The sequence below is a fragment of the Plecotus auritus genome (assembly GCF_963455305.1).
Source record: "Plecotus auritus genome assembly, chromosome: 12".
NCBI lineage: Eukaryota > Metazoa > Chordata > Mammalia > Chiroptera > Vespertilionidae > Plecotus > Plecotus auritus.
The window spans coordinates 24,373,576-24,394,865 of NC_137778.1; the positions used below are offsets into that span (position 1 = coordinate 24,373,576).

General features: G+C 34.7%; 1 protein-coding gene across 3 annotated transcripts in view; it reads left to right on the forward strand.

The window, feature by feature from the left end:
- Nucleotides 1-21,290, forward strand: part of COP1 (COP1 E3 ubiquitin ligase) — a 114,369-nt gene that overhangs the window by 24,440 nt on the left and 68,639 nt on the right. For all 3 annotated transcript variants that reach the window (XM_080649242.1, XM_080649244.1, XM_080649243.1), the window contains exons 6-8: nt 703-771; nt 13,411-13,470; nt 15,219-15,295. In XM_080649242.1, the coding sequence (XP_080505368.1) occupies nt 703-771; nt 13,411-13,470; nt 15,219-15,295 (206 nt within the window). The remainder of the gene's footprint in view (nt 1-702; nt 772-13,410; nt 13,471-15,218; nt 15,296-21,290) is intronic.

A 21,290-nucleotide genomic window follows, 5' to 3' on the forward strand; every position in this document is an offset into this window, starting at 1 on the left:
TTAATGCTTTATGTGAATTTTAACATTAAAAGATATATTTTTTGTAATTGCATTTTTTGATACCCAGAAAATGTTAAGCTTATTTATAATAATCATTTATCTGTTACATTTTTGTTTGTTATCAAGTTGGGTTATTTACTCCTTCCTTCACTTGATTATATTAAAATTTTGTTTTTGAGTGTTTGATTTTGACTGAAATCTTCTATAAAACTGTATTGTCACATCTGTGAGTAGGTAATAATCAGATATAGTAAATTTGACTTCTGATATATGAATTTCTTTTCATTTATCATGCTTCTTACTCCCCAGCAAATGAAATTCTTATGGGGAAAGTGATGTTAGTGTATAGAATCTCTACTCTGTCAGTTCTATCATGATTTTTTTTCTTGATGTTGTATTGGTATCATTGGAAATAGAAAGGCAAGACAGATAGCAGAATTGCCACTTACCATGAGTAGTTTTTTAGCAAGGTAGATGAGGAATGTAATTTAAGGCACCTTTTTCTTAAAATTAGTTTTAGTTTTGGGGAAAATGGTTTGCTTTTTAAAATTCCAATTAGCAAATGGGAAGACTGAATAGAAGTAATAGACTGGCTTAAATGGATGCATTAAGTTGTTTCCTACTGATTATATTGTGGTATTAAAGAAAACGTTGAACTCATAGTTATATTTTTATAAGAACAATTATAATTTTCTATTATAGGAATCACATGCAGCCCAACTACAGATCCTTATGGAATTCCTCAAGGTTGCAAGAAGAAATAAGAGAGAGGTATATTATTTTGTGTATTTTACATAATGTTTTATTTACTGTTGTTGACTATTCCCATTTCTCCCCCATTTTTGTAAAGGCATACCAGGTTAAAATTTTTTTTTTAATATTTAAAAGCATTTGAGTTTTCTTAAGCTTTGTTATTTTAACTTCTTTTTCCTTTACAACTTGATTCTTTAAAAATCGCTTTTTTGGAAATGTACATAGGATTGCATGTAGTGAGTTACCCCAAAGCTGCGAAGAATATAAAATAGAATTCTTGAATGACAGCCCACCCTTCACCCTGAAAGAAAATTTAGGAAATAGAGCCTTAGGTAGAAAGGGTTACAATTTTTGTAATGATAAAAATGCAAGATGGGGTAAAAACAAGTAAAAACATAGCTACCTATTTAGAACTTAGAAGATGTAAGTCATGCAGGATAGCTAGAAGATCATTTTTATGAACCATTTTATAACTGGAATGTTCTAATTTAACATTTATAAAATTCCTTAGTCATATCATACTTGTACTAAGTATAGAAAAATCAAAGGCAAAATCCTATGCCCTTTGTAACATGATAAAATAACTTTGAAAGTTGTTTTATATTTAAATTCCTATCTCAAATTTCATGTATTTTTATTTTGAGTTGTCTAATTAGGATACTTTTTACTCATTAAGAAATATGACCACCTATTATGTGCTAGGTCCTCGGCTGTCTTTTATTATTTTTGAAAATTAAAAGATGAGAAATGTCTCTATTTTGATGAAATACTTTAAGTGTGCATTGCCAGAACCTTATATTATCTTAATTTGATAACTCCCCTTTTTTTATTATTCATGATGTGTATTTTAAACTTTTTAGATAAAAGCTTTGTATTATGCTAGTGTTTATAGCTAATTATTTTTCACATGGCTTATGACTATTTTTCTTATCCTTAACTTTTTTAACAATTTTTATTTTAATATGTCTGTTATCAAAAACACTATCTTCATTATAAATTTAAGGTTTATATTCCCTTTTTTTTCTGGGTACTTCTTAAACTTTAATATGTGTGAGGATCTTGTTGGAATTCAAGTTCTGATTAAGGGTGTGTGTGTCAGATTTGGGTAATCGACATTTCTAGCAAGCTTCAGTTGATAATGTTCTTGGTCCTTGGACCACACTTTGAATAACAAAGTTTAAAATTTTATAATATATGCAAATAAAATTATTAATTGAATATGTACACTCAACATTTTTTCTATAGAAAATTCTTTGGAAGAGTGATAATTTTTCACATTCCATACAATACCCTACTTTTAAAACAGAATGTGCAATTGTTTTGCAGTAGTTGTACATGTTTCTTCTTGCCTTAGACTTTGAACTTATTGAGACTGAGATTCAGTACATAGGAAATTGCCTGATAATGAATGACTAAATGAATCAGTTAAGTATCTGGGGGTTAAATGAAATGGCTGGTCATTGTTTGTATCCTGCGTTATTTAAGGTTTTCATTAGCCCCTGAGGTTTTTTAGTGCTTCTCTAGGGGTCTATTAATGCTTACAATAAATTGTTAGATTTGAAATTGTTTCAGGTAATGAGAATATAGTATAATACTGTTAATAAAGCTGTAAGGGTTCTGAGGTTTTTTAATCTTACTAGCAAGTTAACAAGTTAGTCTGCCACAGTTTATAGATGCTGGCAGCAGATGTGTGACTCCTGGGTTGGAGATAAAGGACTTAATTATATCAATCTGGCAGCATCAGCTTGGTGTTTGCATCAGTTCCTTGTGACCCCCAGGTTCTATACGGGCAATGTAGAGATGGATCCAGTTGACACTGCACATAGATGGATTTATATTACAACTAAGGAACCCTGAACTTTGGAAACCCCAGTCTTTTTAAAGGGGTCTACAAGCAAACCTGTCCAACCTTGATGCAGGGACACACTTTATTATATTGATCAGAAACTAAATCTGCCCTGTTTCCTGGAAAAAGCGTTGTTTCTGTCTTGCCAGGACATTCTTTATACATAATTGAAAAGATAATTTAGAACAGTATCTATCACAAGATGAGCAGAAGTGTGAGAGATCAATGGAGAATTGGTTCGTAACAATAACTCTTTCTTGTGATCCTAATTTGTCCTCTCTCTAATTGGTGTTTCTCTATTGTTGTTATTAAATGTCTGGAGTAATAGTGCTGTAGAATTTTTCAGCTTAACTTAATTCAAAGTAATGTGATCTTGTGAATGATTCATTTTGGTTTTCCTTGGTCCATATTTTATCATGGTAAGCAGTTTAACCAAGATACATACTACTGTAGTTCCAGGTACTTCTGAATATTGGTGCCTCTTCTGTGCACTGATTATACTGTCAATAATACGCTTTGGTTTTCTTGTGTTCAGTATATCCATCATTCAGTGATTTTCGAGTATTTCAAGTTTAATTACACATGGGACTTTGAGGAGCTAGGTTAACAAACTTTTAAACATTTGAAAATTTGGAGCTAGGTTAACATACTTTAAAAAATTTACCTGTTACTTAGATTACATTTCATAAATTTCTTCATGATTGAAGTTGAGTACAGTAGTGATTTGTAATCATAATAAACTTTAGTCTAGAAAATATAGTCGAATAATACTTCAAGATTTAGTGCAGATGGAATAAAGTGAGTGGTTATATTTTTTTGCATATATTATAAAGTATATGTTCATATTTAATCCTCATAATGAATATAATTGTAAAAAGTCTTATCTCTTGTAGTATAATTTATACTTGGACTTAAGTAAAATACAGAATGATCAGGAGGCAAAGTACTGCTTTTGAATTTATTTTCCTAAGATTAGCATTCAAATTTTGAAAATTAACTTCGTGATTTCTTATTTATTCATTAATTCCTTCCTTTTTCCCTTCCTCCTTTCCCTTTCCTCCCTCCCTCCTCCCCCTCCCTCCTTCTTCACCCAAGGATATGTTTAGAAAGAGGAAGAGAGAGAGAGAGGTGGGGAGAGAGAGAAAAACAGAGAAACATTGATTGGTTGCCTCCTGTACACTCCTGGACCTGAATGGAGCCCAAAACCTTTTGGTGTATGGGACAGTGCTCCAACTAATTGAGTGAGCCACCTGGCCAGGGCCATACTTAACTTTTAATTGGGGTTATGATGAGTCTTGGTTTAGACATTGATATATACCAAAAAGAAGTAAAATCTGCCTTTCAGATTTAACATATTAATTCCAATGTCACATCTTCCTAGTATTTTAGGGTATTAGGATCCTATCTTTAATTTTCATTTTTTACTTATTTTATCCTACTGACTCTTTCAAATATGAAGAGATGGAATTGTGCATTTATTAGATCTCTGAATTAGTTATCTATTGTTGTGTAAAAAGCTACCCTCAAATTTAATGGCCTCAAACATCAAACATTTAATATCCTGGGTGCAGTGTAACTGAGTGCCTTGGCTCAGGGTTTCTTACTAAGCTACAAACTGTTGGCCAGGATGGCAGTTATCTCAAGGTCCCAGTGGGATAGGAACCATTCCAAGTTCGCTCACTGGCTCTTGGAAAGAAATGCCAATTTCTTGCCACAAGGACTTCTCCATAGGATAGTTTACTACATGGCAGCTGGCTTCCTTTTGGAAGCACATGAGAAAATAGCAGTCACATACTTTTTGTAACCGAATCTTGGAAGTGACATCCCAACATGAGGACTACTGTTTTCTGTTCATTAAAAGCAAATCATTAGTTCCAGCCCACACGAAGAGAGGGAATTTAGAAGGGTATGAATACTAAGAGGTGGGGATATTTGGAAACTATCTTAGAGCCTGTCTACCACAGAGTTTAATTAATTTATAACTGAACATGTTATTCTTCATATTCAGATTGAACAATCAGGCTTTTGTTTCCATATAAAAGCCAGTCTCATCTGTGCAAATCTGTACTAGCATTTGAACAGTTGCTTTATATTTTTATTTTATTTCATTTTTAAATGTACTTTTGGGTATTTGTGATACCTGTTTAATTTACTGTAACAGGACAGTTTTGATGAGTCCTGGTTTCTTTTTGGTTTGTTTGGAATGTTAATGAATTGAATTTTTCAGTGTTTTTATATGAAGTAAAACACAGGAAAGTTTATTAAGCAAATTTACAGCTTAAGAATCATAGTAGAGTGACCATCCATGTACCACCATCCTGATTAAACAATAGATTATTGCTAGGACCCTGAAGTTTCTTCCCCTTTTCAGATTATATCCTTCCTCCTTGGCCTTTAGGGAGTTAATATTCTGATATTTATGGTAATCACCTTCTGTTTTTCTTTATTGTTTTGATGCCTAAGTATTTATGTTTCTCCATTTTTTTATATTACATAAATGTACTTCTGTAGATATATTTTGTTATTGTCGTCTTTGGCTCAATGTTAGCTTCATCCATATTGTTGTATATGGCTGTATTTGATTTGTTTTTGTTGTGTTCTATTAAATGAATATACCCCATTTTTGTTGCTGATGGACTATTGAGTTTTTGGTTTCTGACTTATTTTCAAAAGGTTACTATTTTATATATGTAATCAGATGTATATTAGCATATATATCTTTATGGGATGTATGTAGAAGTGGAAATGATGAGTCAAGATATGTACAAACTGTTTTATTAAGCACTTGTGTTACTTAGTTACACTTCCTAGGGGCATTGTATGAGTATCCCTATCACACTGAACTTGTGGCAATACTTGGTATCAATAGATTTTTTCAGCTTAGCTGATCTTTGGGGTATATATTGCTCTCTTTATGGTTTTAATTTGCATTTTCCTGATGACTAATTTGGTTGAGCACCTGGTGCTATGTTTATTGGCCATTTAAATTTTTTGTGTATGTGTGAAATACTTGCTTAAGGCTTTTTGCATTATTTTCTTTTTAGTTAGTTGATTTTCTTAATGTTTTGTTGTTTATATATGATACAAATTCTTTGTCTTTCTTATCTGCCTGCCTATCTATCTATCTACCTACCTATAGCAAATATTTCCTCCTCTAATTGTCTTAATTGATGTCATTTGATGAGCAGAAGTTTCTATCTTTACTAGAGTCAAATTTATTCATCTTTCCTGTTACAATTAGTACCTTTTGTGTCAGGTAAAGAATAATTTTCCTCTGGAGGTCATGAAGACATTTTTGCTATATTGTCTATTTGAAGCTTTAATTCTTTATTTTTCACATTCAGATGTATAATTTACTTGGAAATTAATTGTGTATAATGTGAGGGATAGGGAACTTTTCATATGGATAACCAGTTGTCTAAGCATTCTTAACTAAAGAAAGAGTTCATCATTTCCCCATTGCTCTGATATACCATCTTTGTCATACATAATGTGTCCATATATGTGTGAGTCTGTTTGCAAAACAACATTGTTTTAAATACTAGAATTTTAAAGTAAGCATATGTTCTTCTTTATGAATGTCTCAGATATTCATGGGCCTTTGTATTTCTATATAAATTTTAGAACCAACTGGTATATTTCTGTGATATACCTGTGATTTTTTATTAGGATTACTCTAGATCAGTCTGGGAGACTATATCGTTACAATATTGAGTCTTCTAACCCATAAACATGATATTTTTCCCCATAGAGTTGGGTCCTTAAGAATGTCCTACAAAAACTTGATATGTTTCAGGGTAATATTTTTATACATCTTTATTTTAGATTTGTTCTTAGTTCTTCAATCATTTTTTATGCTATTGTAAATGAAGTCCATTTCTTTAATTTCAGTTTTCTTACTGTTGCTGGTATGTAGAAATACAGTAGATTTTTACACAGACATGTTTTTGCATCCAGCAACCTCATTAAACTCTCATTAATTCTAATAATTTGTTTGTAGATTCTTTTCTGTTTTCTGTGTACACATCATCATCTGCAAATAACAGTTTAGTTTCTTTCTTTATGATTCTTATATCTTTTATTTATTTTTCTTGTCTTACTCTGCTGGCTAGGACATCCGGTACAATGATGAATAGAAGTGGTGATAGCGGGGCATCCTAGTCTTGGTGCTGATCTCAAAGTGAAAGCTTTCGGCGTGTCACCATTAGGTATGATGTTTTCTATAGGTTTTTCCTAGGTACTTTTTATCATTCAAGGAAGTAAATTTTTATTCACAGTTTCCTAAGAGGATCTTTTTTTTTTTTCTTTAATCATTAGTGGGTGTTCATTGTACAGCCTAATCATTAGTTTGATTTAACATTAAAAAGTAAATAAACTGCACAAGGAGACCAACTGTCCTGATTTGCTCAGGAATAGTTTTATCACAGAATGTTCTGCATTCTAGGAAACCCCACCAGGACGGTTGTTCACCTTATTTGCATCCCTTATGTAAACCAAACTTGGTCATGATGTATGTCCTCTTATAGGTTGTTTGGTATGGTAATATTTTGCTTAGGGTTTTTGCATCTTCTATACATTGGTGGATTGTCTTGTAATTATTTTTATACTGGTCTTGCCCAGTTTTGCTATAAGTATTGTTTGTTTTATCAAACAAGTTAGGGAATAAACCGTCTACTATTTTCTGGAAGAATTTGTGTAGTCTAGGAAGGATATCTTGATTGAATGCTTAAAGATCTTACTGGAGAAGCTATCTGGACCTGTTTGTTTGCAGTTTTAAACTGTTGAATCAGTTGCTTGAATAGTTATATGCCTATTCAGGTTTTTGTTTTAAATGTCACTTTTGATATGTTATATTCTCTCCAGGAGTTACCTATTTCATCTAAATTTTCTAATTTATTGGCATAAAATATCTCAATATTAAAATTTTAAAGTCTCCAGAGTTTTTAGTGATGTCCTTCATTCCTGACTCTGTTGATTAGTGCTGTCTTTCCCTCTTTTTTTTCTTGATTGGTTCTTGCCAGGGATGTATCAGTTTTGAGTCTTATCTAAAAACCGAGTTTTGGCTTTATGTTCTCTACTTAGATTTGCTTTCTATTTTATTTATGCTCTTTATAATTTCCATCCTTCTACTTTTTTTAGGTTCCTTTTCTCAATTGTTAACTTGGTTGTACATATGCAGACTTTTTTCTAATATAGCATTTAAGGCCAAATTTTTTTAAAAGCTGAATTTAATGAGTTTCGTATGACATTTTGTTTGTTATTCCTTAGTTCAAAATAGTTTCTAATTTTTATTATAGTTTTTCGTAAGCCAGTGTGTTATTTTATAAATAAATTAATTACTTGGACATGGAGATTTTCTTGTCTTTTTGTTATAGATTTCTGTTATAATTGGATTGTCAGAAAATACATTGTTTTATTCGTTTGAATATGATATTTGCATCATCACCTAGTAGTTGGTTAGAAATGTTTTTTGTTTTTTTTAAAATATATTTTATTGATTTTTTTACAGAGAGGAAGGGAGAGAGATAGTTAGAAACATCGATGAGAGAGAAACATCGATCAGCTGCTTCCTGCACACCCCCCACTGGGGATGTGCCCGCAACCAAGATACATGCCCTTGACTGGAATCGAACCTGGGACCCTTCAGTCCGCAGGCTGACGCTCTATCCACTGAGCCAAACCAGTTTCGGCTGTTTGTTATTCCTTAGTTCAAAATAGTTTCTAATTTTTATTAAAGTTTTTCTTAAGCCAGTGCGTTATTTTATAAATAAATTAATTACTTGGACATGGAGATTTTCTTGTCTTTTTGTTATAGATTTCTGTTATAATTGGATTGTCAGAAAATACATTGTTTTATTCGTTTGAATATGATATTTGCATCATCACCTAGTAGTTGGTTACATTTAGAAATGTTTTGTGCTCCAAAAAAATGTGGGTTTTTTTGCAATTGCGTGGTGCAATGTAAAGTTTGTTGAATATAAGGTGATAATTTTCTGCATTCTTATTGATTCTTTGTTTCCTTGTTACATCAATTACTGAATCATATTCTAGGGGAGTTTCTTATGCAGAAAAGGTTTGTGTCCATTCTGCCAGACTTGTTTCTTTTTGTTGTTGTTGTTACTTGTTTATTTTTCTTGTTTTTCTCCTTATGGATTACTTGTATGTTTTTAGTTACTATTTTAAAAAATAGGTTTTTATTGATTTCAGAGAGAGAGGAGAGAAACATCAATGAAAGAGAATCATCCAGTGGATGCCTCCTGCACGCCCCCTACGGGGGATCGAGCTCACAACCTGGGCATGTGCCCTGACTAGGAATTGAATTGTGACCTCTGTGGGTTGATGCTTGGTCACTGACCCACACTGGTCTGAGCTACTTGAATGTTTTTATTTTTTATTTTTATTTAAAAAATATTTTTATTGATTTCAGAAAGAAAGGGAGAGGAAGAGATAGAAACATCAGTGATGAGAGAGAATCATTGATTGGCTGCCTCCTGCATGGCCCCCACTGGGGATCAAGCCTACAACCCAGGCATGTGCCTTGACCAGGAATCGAATTGTGACCTGATTCATATGTCAACGTTCAACCACTATTTTAGGCATTTTTTAGGGGTTACTCTAAGTATTACATTGTACAGTCTAACTCAGGGATGGGCAAACTTTTTGACTCGAGGGCCACAATGGGTTCTTAAACTGGACCGGAGGGCCGGAACAAAAGCATGGATGGAGTGTTTGTGTGAACTAATATAAATTCAAAGTAAAGGAGCGGAGGGGAGAGCAAGAGAACCCTCCGCTCTTTCGGCTCCGCGGGCCGGATAGAACAGCCGAATGGGCCGGATCTGGCCCGCGGGCCGTAGTTTGCCCACGGCTGGTCTAACTTATCACAGTCTACTGGTATTGATGTCTACTTACATTTGCTTTTTAGTAAGGAATCTTAATTGCCCCCTATGGTCCATTTTTTTGGGGGGGTGGGGTGGGAGGCAGGTTCTTGCTTATACTACATTTCTTCTCAACCTAAAAAAAGTTTCTGTGGAAGGGCTGAGTCAATCCTGCCATTATAGAACATAGGTATTATTAATTTTCACTTCATATGACTAAATTAGCTTTGCTTTTGATGTAACTCTTTTTCGAGTTTGTGTATGTGTTAAAAAACTTTGTGTTTTTTCTTATTGTTTAAAGTATTACAAGACTCCTTTTTCCCTGCCACTCCCACCTCCGAGGGTGAGCCCCCATCGCCCCAGTGTCTGTGTCCATTGGTCATGCTAATATGCATGCATACAAGTCCTTTGGTTGATCTCTAATCCCCCCTCTCCCCTACCTACTCCCCGAGGTTGGATGGTCTGCTCAGTGCCATCTTGTCTCTGGATCCATTTTTGTTCATCAGTTTATGTTGATCATTATATCCCACGTATGCATGAGATCATGTGATATTTATCTTTCTCCAACTGACTTATTTCGCTTAGCATAATGTTCTCCAGTTCCATCCATGCTGTTGCAAATGGTAAAAGTTCCTTCTTTTTTATAGCAGCACTAGAGGCCCAGTGCACGAAATTCATGCACGGGTAGGGTCTAGGCCTGGCCGGCAATCAGGGCCGGCCTGGGCCTTCCTTCCCCTGGCTGCTGGTTGCTGGCTGGGGCATTCCTTTGTTCCATGCTGCCCCCTGGTGGTCAGCACATGTCAAAGCCAGTGGTCAAACTCCTGGTTGGTTGAACTCCCAAGGATATAATTTTCATATTAGCTTTTATTATATAGGATAGTATCCCTTGTGTAGATGTACCACAGTTTTTTAATTCACTCATCTGCTAATGGGCACTTAGGCTGTTTCCAAATCTTAGCTATTGTAAGTTGTGCTGCTATGAACATAGGGGTGCATATATCCTTTCTGATTGGTGTTTCTGGTTTCTTGGGATATAGTCCTAGAAGTGGGATTGCTGGGTCAAATGGGAGTTCGATTTTTAACTTTTTGAGGAAACTCCATACTATTTTCCATAGTGGCTGCACCAGTCTGCATTCCCACCAGCAGTGCAGGAGAGTTCCTTTTTCACCACATCCTCGCCAGCACTTGTCCTTTGTTGATTTGTTAATGATAGCCATTCTGACAGGTGTGAGATGGTACCTCATTGTTGTTTTGATTTGCATCTCTCGGATGATTAGAAAAAAACTTTTTTTAGAGCAGTTTTAAACTTTTTTTCACAGCAAATTGAGAGGAAGGTACAGAGATTTCCCATATACCTTTTGCACTCACATATGCATAGCCTCCTCATCATCAACATTCCTCACCAGAGGGAACGTTTGTTCAAGAACCTACACTTACTCATCATAATCACACAAAGTCCATAGTTTACTTTAGGGTTTATTCTTGGTTTTATATATTATGTGATTTAAAGTGTATAATTTCATGTGTGTATCATTATAGTGTCATACAGAGTATTTTCACTGCCCTAAAATTTCTCTATACTCTACCTATTCCTCCCTTCCCATACTCACAAATCCTGGTAACACCTGATTTTTGCTGTCTCCATAATTTTGCCTCTTCCAAATATCAGAGAGTTGGAATCATGCAACTTACAGATTTTTATTTTATTTTTTTAATTTTTTTCTGAGTTTATAGCCTTTTGGACTTGCTTTTTAAAATGTAGTAATATGCATTAATTTTCTTCCATATCTTCTTAGGCTTGACAGCTCATTTTTTCTTAGCACTGAATAATATAGTCCATTATCTGGATGTAACACTGTTTATCCATTTACCTTCTGAAAAATGTGTTGATTGGCAATTATGAATAAAACTGCTATAAACATGTTTTTCTGTGGTCATAAGGATTCAATTCCTTTGAGTAAATACCAAGGAGAGTAATTACTAGATTATATGATGAGTATGTTTGATTTTTTTTTTTTTAAAGAAACTGCTGAACTGTTTTTCAAAGTGGTTGTATGTACCATTTTGCATTCCTACCACAATAAATGAGAGTTTTTGTTGCTGCACATCTTCATCATCGTTTGGTTTTGTTAGTGTTCTGGATTTTGGATGTCTAATAGGTGTGCAGTGGTTATATCATTGATATTTTTATAAATTAAGTTCTGCTACTCTTTTTTTTAAACCAGCTATTTTCTGAAAATGTACCAGTATTCTTTTGTTCAGTTTTGAATGCCATCTGATTGAAGTAGTCTTGGAGTATTGTAAAAAAAACTTAGGGTGGAGGAAAGTTTATTAGAATGAAGAGTTGAAAGCATATGACAGTGCTAATTGCTTTTTTTACACCCCAATCCAAGTTTCTAGTATGCATCTTTTCTAGTTTCGTGGCTACCACTTTGCCCTTGATAGTTATGCAGTGTCTCCCTTTCCTTTGCCCATCTCTTAAACATTGGTGTTCCTGCTATCCAGGTCTTGTTCTCATCTCTTCTGGTTATGCTGGTTGACATTAAGTGATTTTGTTCATTGTCATAACTTCAGATTTATTATTCCTCGGAGTTTTGTTCTCATAGCGTTTGTATGTATTATTATTTACACTGCTTATTCTGTATTTCCCCACTGTTTTCTACCTGGGAAAATTCTATTAGTCCTTCAAGGCTCAGCCTTCCATTTAATTTCAGAGGTACTTTCAGTTATCCAGTTACCTCTTCCCTCCTGCCCCTGCGTTTTCCATCTAGGTTAGGAGCAACCTATGTTCCCTTAATTGTGTGCATACCATCCTCCTCATGCTTATTGTGACATACTTGTTTGGTACCTCCTCCCCCCCGACGTGAGTTCTATGAGGGCAAGGGCTATAGGTTCTAAATACTGTTCTTCCCAGGGCTTAGCAAAATGCTTAGCATTGGTAAATATTTGAATAATCAGTTATCAATTGTCTGAGCAACTATGTATGTATTATCACAGAAGAGACTGGTCCTAATATTAATAAACCTTAAAAGACTGTTTAACCTTACCAGACATTAAAGAAGTGAAAGTTAAATAATAAGGTACTGCTTTCAAGAAGTAGTATAGTATAGTGGTTAACAGCATGAATTCTGGAGCACGAAGTCTGTCTTGATTTGAACATAACTTTCCCATAATTCTGCCACTTGCTGAATTAAGAATAAGACAGCAACTTATATATTGGTGATAGAATTTAAAACATATTGTTTTTCTGGAAGGCATCTTTGTTTTATATAGTGAAGAATTGCCTACTCTTTATTTTCTATTAACTTCATTTTAAATAATTTCTTAATAAAACTTGAAATTCAGACTCAAGTTTCAGATACTTATGATAGCTTGCAATGAAAACCTGGTGAGAGGGGAATGGTTAAATGTATTGAATGTGATTCAACAATTAAAATATTTGCATTTAAATGGCATGGGAAAAGCTTATGAAGCAATAGGCTGGATAGCAAAGGTAAAACATCTTAACTATGTCTTTACAAAGCTTTTAAGAAGGAAATGTTAAGATGCTATCTTGTGATTGCTTTTGGATTGCTCTGTTAGGCTAATTTTTATTTTTGAAATGGGTTAACAAGTGACATGCTGACATTAATTGCTGACATTGAAATGAGGTTCTTTGGATGTCTTATATTTTTAGTAAGTCGCGTTTATCTTTTTATTACAAAGTCAATTCTTACATTTATAAAGTACATTTTGTTTTCTTATGTATTACGTCTCTTCATTTACATTTTAACATAACACTTCCAGATCTTTTTGTGTGTGTATTTTCATCCCTACAATTTACCAAAAGTGCCTACTTTTCTAGAAATCATTTTTCAAATGTGTAAGTTACTGTATAATCTTGGTGCTGTCAGTATGGTTTGGTTTAGGCTTTTTCTTTTTCTCTTTTATCTGCAGCAACTGGAACAGATCCAGAAGGAGCTGAGTGTTTTAGAAGAGGATATTAAAAGAGTGGAAGTAAGATATCAAGAATTTCTCGGGCAATTTTTCAATTTCATGAAATTGTCACTTTTCCTTTTAAATTGCTGCATTAAATTTATGGGATTGGGCTTCATTATATAAAAAGTAACAGATAGATGTTACTTTAATTTTAATTGAAAGTGCATTTTTTATAGAAAAAGCATCACCTTTTTATGATAAATGTATTCTAAATTTGTTTTCACTGCTTTTTATTACTGTATTTATTTTGGGGCAGGTTGAAAAAAATTATTCAACTTTAATTGTGTGCCTTCATATTAATTTAAATCTACTCCCACAAAACCCTCTATTATTAATGTTAAAAGATGTCACAATTCCATCCTTTTACTAAGTAAATATTTTTTAGATATATTTACGGTGCCTTTCTAGGACTAGCGTTAATTTAAAAAAAGATATGAAAATACATTACCAATAATCTAAGAATTTGTAGTATGATAGTTTACTTATAGAAATCCATGGGAGGATCTCTGAGAGGCTCATTATCTTTAGCTATATTTAAATGTGCTGTATGTTTTTAATTATTCACAGGTGTTATACTTTTCTTTTGCTGATACATGTTAATTGACCTTGAGTTGTACTATTGTGGAATTTCAGTGTCCATGTGCATTCTTAACCTATATTGATGTCCCTTGCTTGGCTATATGATTGAACTGAGTTTGGATCAGTCAGAAAAAATTCTGCTTGACTATGGATCTTTAGTGGCATTTTAAAATTTGCTATATTTCCATGAATCAAAATATAGGACATAAAAAGGAAGCTAGGTTGGTATGATTCAGAGGCATAATTTATGCAGTAATATTTGATTAAGGGTCCTTTTCTTCTGGGTTAATGATCAAAACTTAAGAATTTAAGTCTTTATTAAACAAAGCTAAATTGAGTCAAGAGAAGTCTTACTTTTTTAAATGTTTGCAGGGGATATTTTTAAAGAAGAGACTGACACATTCTGTTATTTTGAACATCAGAGAATTGAACCTAATGATCCAGTTACCATACTGGCATATTTATCTTAAAATTATCTGTAGGTACTCACCTGGATCAGTGGTTAACCAGTTCACTGTTCACATGATATACTGTACATCTCATTTAAAATACTGTTGACCCTTGAATACAGATTTGAACAGCGCAGATTCACTCATATGTAGGGTTTTCTTTTCAATAAATACTATAAATGTATTTTCTCTTCCTTGTGATTTTCTTAATAACAGTTTCTTTTCTCTAGCTTACTTTATTATAAGACTACAGTATATAATACATATAATACACAAAATATGTGTTAAATGTTTATGTTATCAGTAAGGCTTCTGGTCACTAGTAGGCTATTATTAGTGACATTTTTAAGGAGTCAAAAGTTATTGCAGTTATATAGTTATATAGGGTGCTTGAGGGTTGGTGCCCCTAACCCCCATGTTGTTCAAGGGCCAACTATATTTACATTTGTCCTTTTTTTGCATTTGGTAGCTTTATTAGTGATAAGTAATATTTATTAAAGAGTATCTAGTTTTTTAAGAATGTGTATTATAGAAAAGGCTTATCTCTTAACTTTTTAGGATATTCTTGCTGTAGCACTCTGTGGAGAGGAAGCCTTGAGAAAATTGGATGTTGATACAAAAAGTGGCTGATAAAAACCTGGGGTTGGAAAATAATATAATATCATATCTGATTTTGATTTTGATTTTTACATCTTACGTTTGGATTACCTACTATAATTCAAATAATTATGCTTTCAGGAAATGAGTGGCTTATACTCTCCTGTCAGTGAGGATAGCACAGTGCCTCAATTTGAAGCTCCTTCTCCATCACACAGGTATAAAACTTCAAACTTGTAATTGCATAGGATTTATGTTACAAAATGCACATATGGTATTAGTCCTTGGAAGTCTTTTCCATGTAATGTACAAAATCCCAGAGAAATTACTTTTGGTCATGATCTAGAAATGAGATTCAGATTACCCACCTGTTTCTTTAATGCTTTGAATTTTCATGCCAGGTACAGTCACTGAGTAGACTATTGTTATATTACGAATTTACTGTTGGATTAAAGGTTTGGTGGATTTCGTAAAATAATAGTAATTTTAAATATTTTGGAATAAAGTAAAATCTTAAGCTTTTCCCATAACTTATTGAATTTTCTGGGGTAGATCACTTCCCCAGATTGAATATGAGTGCATTAGATAGATTGGTGAATTTAGATCTCCGTGGCATCTTCTCATAACTCCCTGTTATTAAGTTAATTAAGTATTCTTTCCTATATACTCTGTTAGAGCAGGGCTTATCTTTGTCTAGCTTGCAACTATTTCCCTAGATTTTTGAGTGGCTGGCCTCATTCACTATTTGTGAGGTACTATCTGTGGTTCCTTTTAAAATTCTAGTTGATGAAATAAGTACGAGCTAAGTTTTTTGCTTGAAATACTAAAAGTAAGAGCAATTTTACCTGTTTTCAACTTGCTAATCCATTTAGGTAATGGTCCAATAGAAGCTTTTTTACTTTATTTTAAAGACATTTTTATTTTTTAGAGAGAGGGGGAAGAATAAAGAGCGGGGGAGACAATGAGCTTGCCACCTGGGTATGTGCCCTGACTGGGAATTCAACCTGCAACCTTTTATGTATGCCCAACCCACTGAGGCACATAGACCAAGGCCAATGGAAACTTTTTAGACCAAGAGTTTTAGGATAACATGGATTATCATGCAATCTAATGCCAACATAAAAGATTATATGAGCCTTCAGAACCTGTCAATTTAGGAAAGCTATTGTAGGTCTAGTTTGGTATGATATGTAGGGAAAGGGGTACAGGGGATGGTCCAGTTAAAGGGCATTCCTGAGATGTTTGCTATTTTCCCCATTAACCATTTTATGGAGATCCTTGTGAATTTTAGTTATTTAGGGGTCACTTTAGCTATGTAATTCAGATTGTTTTTCTCCAAGCTTATTTAAAACTGTTGGGAAGGACTCAGTCTCTGTTATTTTTAAACCTCGCTTTTACTTTCTAATATACATGGGATCTTTGTCCATCGAATATTTACTGTGTGAGTACATGTAGGAAGGCAAAAGTTGTCATATCACAAAATATTCACTAATAAACTGATAGTTCCCATTATCATATCCCTCTCCCTCTAATAGTAGCATGTCTTTATATCTATTGTGTCCAGGTCTTTGTTACTCAGTCTCTCGCTGATGGCTTTTATTAACGTCTGACAAGATAATATTATATTCGTGTAATTGCTCTATTTATTCAGTGCTTCTGATGTACTTGACACTGTTACATGTTGAATCTAGTTGGCAAAATCCCCCCTTAAGGTATTTAGCTTTTGGGAGAGTATATGTGTGGAGGTTGGGGAAGATACTAAATAAGCAAATTTATAATGTAGAAGTAGTAGATAATGGATAAGTAGAACCTCAGGAGGTAAAATTTGGCATACTAGGGATTTGCAGAGGTTCTGTTTTAGTTTGAAAAGTCAAACTTCTTTAAAGAGCTGACATTTAAGGTGACAAATGATGAAGTGTTAATATGATTGAAAGTCATGGGAGAGTTTTGAGCAGGATGTGGTTTAGATTTTAAAATGTGTACTGAGGTTTCCATGTGGAGAATAGAGAAAAGTTGTGTCCCTTAGTCCCCTGCCATTGGAAGTCGGGAGGAAAGTTAGGAAGCATTGCAACAGTCCAGAGGAGAGGAGATGATGGCTGGGATTAGGATTTTAATGGTAGAAGAGATGAGAAGTGGTTGTATTGTAAAATAAAGTAGCATATCTTATAAAAGATATAGGGCTTTCATTAAATCTATGAAAACATTGTTGGAAAATTTGTAAACTAGTATTTAAAGCTATCATCAAAAGAGATTCTGGCAGACTTAGTCTGGTGAACAGTTGAAGAAGGGAAAATAGTCAAACATGATATTTTCTTCAAAAGAGTGTTTTGACATTTTATTAAAACAAGTAGTTTGAATATTCCTCAGAGTTTGAGAGAGGCATTTGGAAAAAATGATGTTGCTCTTAAATACTCTTGGAAAATGACCCTTAAGTTTGGGATGTGAAATTGAACATGCTGAGAAGAATGTCTTGTTATACTATCAATATTTGATTTTTTGTAATTATAACTTTCCCTCCTAATTATTAGCTTTATTATTTGCCAGAGAGTTTTAATTTTTATTCCTCACTGATTTCTTTTAAGCAGGCTTATTATTTTAAAAGTCTGTTTGTAGATTCTTTTATTTCTATACTAAGTACCTTCTTTATATGTCAGGTCATTGAATTCTCTATATCATAGATTCTGAGTTTGTAATTAGATTATATATTTAAATGAAAAAAAAAAAAGAGAAAGACAAATAATGGACCTCCTACCCCCAGGATTTTTGTCTTCTATATGCTGTGATCAGCTATAATTGCCATATCCAGTCAATTCTCTTCCTGTGGCCTTGTTTAGACTCAATATCACATGGAGTCCCACAATGGTTTTTAACTATTCCCCAAAGCATATTGCCAGAAATCTGATTGTTTCTTTTCTGTTTAAAATTCTTTAGTGGCTTTTCATTATATGTAAATTGGATTAGATCCAGCTCTGTTGCATGGTCTTTTACACTCACCTGTACTCTGCCTACTATTTTTATGGGTTAGAATTTAATTTAATTCCCAAAACAGGATTTTTAAAAAATATTTTTATTGAGGAGAAACCAAGATAGCAGCATAGGTAAACACCTAAACTGCTGCCTCGCACAACAATTTCAAAACTACAACTAAAAGACGAAACGGACATCATCCAGAACCACAGGAAAGCTGGCAGAGTGGAAATTCTACAACTAGAAAGAAAGAGAAAAGCATATTGAGACTCAGAGGAGCTGCAAAAGGCTGAGGTAGGGAGACGTAAGCACGGAGAGGACTGGCACTGAGTGCATGGCTGGCTTTCTCAAGCAGGAGGGAGATGGAAGCCCCCGACTGCGCTGAACTACAGTTCTGGGCGAGACTCTGGGAACCCAGACTCATTCAGGGGGAATCTGGACTGTCAGGAAAAGAGAAAAGCACACTGAGACTCAGGGGAGCTGTGGAAGGCAGAGGTCCGGAGGCGTGTGCACGTGGAGAGGACTGACTGCTGAGTGCACAGCTGGCTTTATCAAGTGGGAGGGAGATGGAAGCTCCCCACTGCACTGAACTACAGTTTTGGGCGAGACTCTAGGAACCCAGACTCATTTGGGGAGAAACTGGACTGTCTGGCAGAGGGCAAAACTCGAGGGTGGCTTTCTCTCAGAGGTGCTTGCAGCAATTACCGAGGGACACTGAGACCCAGGGCCTCATAGGGCAGGGCTGATGGTAAGCCAAAGCTGTCTGCTCTGCCCTGAGACTCCGCCCAATCCAAGCTGAGCACAGAGGCTTTTGCAATTTTGCAAGTCTTGTCTCATAAGGGTGTCTCCAGCACAGAAGTTCTCCCAGCGTAGACACAGCTGATCCTCATAGCCAATTGGCCTGGTGGTCAATTCCTCCCAGTGATACCAACAACAATCAAGACTTAACTACAACAAGGCTATGCACACAGTCCACAAAGGGGTGCACCAAGAGTGTCCACCTCAGGTAACTGGGGAGGCTGAGCCACTGGGCGCTATAGGACACCTAGCACACAAAGCCACTCTGCCAACTCAGGGAAGCAGCGAAAATGCGGAGACAAAGAAACAGATCACAAATGAAAGAAATGGAGGAAAGCAAACTACTGGATATAGAGTTCAAAACCACGGTTATAAGGTTTTTCAAGAATTTCCTAGAAAAGGCTGATAAATTTAGTGAGACCCTTGAGGATATGAAAAAGGACCAACTAGAAATTAAACATACACTGACTGAAATAAAAAATATTATACAGAGACCTAACAGCAGACTAGAGGACCGCAAGAATCAAGTCAAAGATTTGAAATACAAAGAAGCAAAAAAAAAACCACCCAACTAGAAAAGCAAAAAGAAAAAAGAATCCAAAAATTTGAAGATAGTTTAAGGAGCTTCTGGGACAACCTGAAGCATACCAACATCTGAATTATGGGGGTGCCAGAAGAAGAGAAAGAGCAAGACACTGAAAACCTATTTGAAGAAATAATGACTGAAAACTTCCCCCACCTGGTGAAAGAACTAGACTTACAAGTCCAGGAAGCGCAGAGAACCCCAAACAAAAGGAACCCAAGGAGGACCACACCAAGACACATCATAATTAAAATGCCAAGATCAAAAGACAATGAGAGAATATTAAAAGCAGCAAGAGAAAAACAGTTAGTTACCTACAAGGGAGCACCCATACAACTGTCAGCTGATTTCTCAACAGAAACTATGCAGGCCAGACGGGAGTGGCAAGAAATATTCCAAGTGATGAACAGCAAGAACCTACAACCAAGATTACTCTACCCAGCAAAGCTATCATTCAGAATTGAAGGTCAGATAAAGAGCTTCACAGATAAGAAAAAGCTAAAGGCGTTCATCACCGCCAAACCAGTATTATATGAAATGCTAAAAGGTAGTCTTTAAAAAGAGAAAGAAGAAGCAAAAGTTAAAGATAAAGAAATTATGAACAACAAATACATATCTATCAATAAGTGAATGAAAAAATTTAGTGAATAAAAAATCTGATGAACAGAATAAACTTGTGATTATAATAGAATCAAGGTCATAGAAAGGGAGTGGAGTGACAATTCTCTGGGGGGAAAGGGTATGGGAAGAGACTGGACAAAAATCGTACACCTATCAATGAGGACAGTGGAGGGGAGGTACGGGCAGAGGGTGGGGTGGGAACCGGGTGGAGGGGAGCTATGGGGGCGGGAAAAGAGGAACAATTGTAATAATCTGAACAATAAAGATTTATTAAATTAAAAAAATATATATTTTTATTGATTTTAGAGAGGAAGGGAGAGGGAGAGAGAGATAGAAACATCAGTGATGTGAGAGAATCATTGATTGGCTGCCTCTTGAACACCCCCATACTGGGGATCGAATCCAAAACCTTAACATGTGCCCTTGACCAGAATCGAACCCAGGACCCTTCAGTCCCCAGGCTCACGCTCTATCCATTGAGCCAAACCAGCTAGGGCATGTTTTGCTGTATTTTAATGAAGTTGATTGTGTGGGAGAAGTAGTAAAACCATTTGATTGTTTTATTCTTGGGAGTACATGGGATATTCACCTTAACTCTAACCCTAAACTATGCAAAGGAGTTGAACTTGTCATTGGTGAAGGAGGATCATTCAAGAATCTTACAGAAATTTTAACTTGAACTAAAACAAAAATAAACACAAAACAGAAATCAAACTTCCTTGGCAATAATAGAGAGGTTACTCTTCCTACATATGTAATTTCTCATTAAATTTATAGGTAATAGATATATAGCCAGTTATGAAAACCATTTTGAAATAGTACAATTTTCTTTAGAATATTTGAAGAATTTATTCTTAGTCACTCAGCCACTTTTGGGATTGTATCATACATGTATAAAACACTGTTTTAGGCACTGGGAATACAGTTGTGAATATGACAGACCTAGAACCCTACTATCATAGTTCCACAGCTGAAGGATGGAAAATAAGTTATGCTGGCAAATCAGTTATTCTGCTTAAAATTTGGTGTAAATAGACTTTCACTTCCAAGAGTTAAAATAATCAAAATGACTTTAGCTAAAAACTTTAGTAATCATATTTGATTAATAGGCATTTCAAGACTTTTAAAAAACTCCTTTAGGTTCTTGTTATAAACTGGAATTGTCACAGCTCAATGAAGCTATTGACAAATCCTTCCAATTCTGAATTTTGAGGTGTGAATAGGCCAAATTTCAATAAACATGT